We start from the raw sequence: 2,457 nt of genomic DNA, 5'->3' as shown, positions 1-2,457 counted from the left end.
ATTAACATTCGCGCACATTTCAAGTGGTAAAAAGCGTTTAATTGTCCGAAGTAAATCTGAACTGTCACTGCTCCCGCTTAGACCGTCACCTTTTATTTCGCTCGTCCCACAATGCACCGGCGCTCTTCCGATAATTCCTTCAGACACCTATTCTTAATATCCCTATTCTAGCTATACTTATTAGGGGTTTGACTAGACGACATCCCTGGTATATGGAAAATGGTCAAGGATATTCATTTTCGCTGATCCAGAGATTTTTCTTAATTCCTTCGTTCGTTTTCAGCTAAATGTTTAGCTATAATGGGGAATAATATCCCTGTCACAGCTCAATTTTTTTTACCGTGTATGTTTACCTCAACATATAGGTAAAATAATTTTCTTTTAATTAAGGAATTGGGAGAAGAAGCACTTTGTCGTTTCGATGCAATTCGTCACTCAAATGGCAATATACCAGTAGCAGTAGTACGAGAAAATATGCAAAGAACTATGCAAAAATATTGTGCAGTTTTTCGCACTTGCGATATCCTTCAAAGAGCCTGCAGAGAAATTACTCGCATATATACTTGTGACCTACCAAACATTTGCGTAAGAAGAATTTATTTCATTAGAATTAATTGTCTACTAATACGGAATCTTCCTTAATATTATAAGCCATTACCAATTCGTCCGAGGGCTTTATACGAGGGGTTAACAAATCGTGAATTCAGATATACACCTTCACCGACATCTATCGAGTTGTGAACCCCTCGGCTATATACTTGACCGGGTAGTCTTATGGAAAATTGCGCAACACTGTACATTGTCTTTTTTATAAACATTTAAAAAATGGTTTATTAATTGATAATTGGAATTTATTATTTTATTTCTTCAAATTAAAAAATATTTAGGAAAATGTTTTAATTCAGCTTTTTGTTTATTTGACATTTGATCAATAATAAATAATATTTTCAATTGTTTAGGTTCAAGATCAGTCTCTAATATGGAATACCGAACTTGTAGAAGCTCTGGAGTTACAAAATCTTATGCTAAACTGCCTGCACATTGTATACTCAGCAGAAAATCGAAAAGAAAGTAGAGGGTCTCATGCCAGGGATGATTTTAAGGTAAATCATTCTTTAATTTTTCCAATTTTTTCAGTCAATAATCATGATATAACTATTGTAATTTATTTAATCCTTTTATAAAATTATACCGGAAAGTTTATTTACTTATTCAGTTCAGTAAATAAAAGGAATTAAAAGTGCAATAGAATAATAAATGATACGAACAATTTTGTTAAAGAATTATATGAAAAGCAGATAAAGTAATTTATCATTAAGCTCAACCCCATTTTCGATTTAAAATAACCTTATATTTTTAGGAAAGAATAGACGAATATGATTATTCAAAACCCATTGGAAATCAGAAGAAACTTCCATTAAATAAACATTGGCGCAAGCACACGCTCTCTTGGGCCTCTGACGACGCTTCTGTAAGTACAAATGTTTAATTTTTTTGTTGGATAAAAAATCAAGTATTATTTTTCTATTCTTTTTCCATAATATCTAGTATTTCAATTTGTGTTTTGTAGTCCAGAACAGCAATATTTTATTTTAGACTCAAACAAATTCCCATCTTATTTGATCATTCTATTTTTTTTTAAGAAATGAACTTATTTTAATAAATATGTTTCATTTTCAAAATTGCTTTAAAATTTTCTAAAATTCATTGATAATAAGTGTTCCGTAATTGGGCTAATTATATTTAAAACTTCAAAATTAATTACATAGATTAGCATTTCTTACCGACCAGTAATTGATGCAACTTTAAACGAGGAAGAAGCTAAACATGTACCTCCGGCAGTACGTACATACTAGTTTTAAGATCTAATTATAATTATTGCAAGTCCTTACTTTTGTATCTATCATAAACTTGTTACAAATAAAAATTATTTAGAGAATCTTTGTTGAATTTTTGTAGCACTTAATAATATAAATCTCTTAGAAACGCTTAAGAATAATTATTATACAACAAGGGCGTACGCAGGGAGGGGCAGGGACCATTGCCCCCCCCCCCAATAAATGACCGCTAGTTTTAGTTTTGACTTCTTTTAAAGAAATTCGAATATTTTGCACTTACAGTCCAAATTTGGTTTTGATAAATTAATGTATCTTAAGGGAAAATATTTATACCAGTATCTTATCGGTTTGTAAACATTGGTAATTAAATTATCGATATTTGGGATAAGAATTTGTATAAGAAATAATGCTCTAAACTTGAATGTTCTTAGATGTACACAAAAATCCTTACTTTTTTTACATGTTTCAGTCTGCAAAGCACAGCATTTTTTGACGTAAAAGTGTTCAAGCTCATTTACGTAGAACACTTTTAGGCTTTAGCTTTCATATGACTATTTTCTATTGCGTTAGCATCTTTTTGGCTTAGCTGTTAAGCTTCAAGTTTGTGATTATTGGAAAC

The 2,457-nt window shown here is 30.9% G+C and overlaps 1 protein-coding gene across 1 annotated transcript in view; it reads left to right on the top strand.

The window, feature by feature from the left end:
• Positions 1–1,882, top strand: part of LOC117180480 (succinate dehydrogenase [ubiquinone] flavoprotein subunit, mitochondrial-like) — a 35,944-nt gene extending 34,062 nt beyond the window's left edge. Inside the window, exons 9-12 of the mRNA XM_033372979.1 lie at positions 391–585; positions 960–1,103; positions 1,361–1,471; positions 1,770–1,882. Of these exons, the coding sequence (XP_033228870.1) occupies positions 391–585; positions 960–1,103; positions 1,361–1,471; positions 1,770–1,856 (537 nt within the window). The 3' untranslated portion in view covers positions 1,857–1,882. The remainder of the gene's footprint in view (positions 1–390; positions 586–959; positions 1,104–1,360; positions 1,472–1,769) is intronic.
• The last annotated feature ends 575 nt before the right edge of the window (positions 1,883–2,457 follow it).

The sequence above is a fragment of the Belonocnema kinseyi genome, chromosome 9 (assembly GCF_010883055.1).
Source record: "Belonocnema kinseyi isolate 2016_QV_RU_SX_M_011 chromosome 9, B_treatae_v1, whole genome shotgun sequence".
Taxonomy (NCBI): Eukaryota; Metazoa; Arthropoda; class Insecta; order Hymenoptera; family Cynipidae; genus Belonocnema; species Belonocnema kinseyi.
The sequence above is the reverse complement of the archived record's forward strand: the minus strand, read 5'-3'. Positions and strand labels throughout refer to the sequence as shown.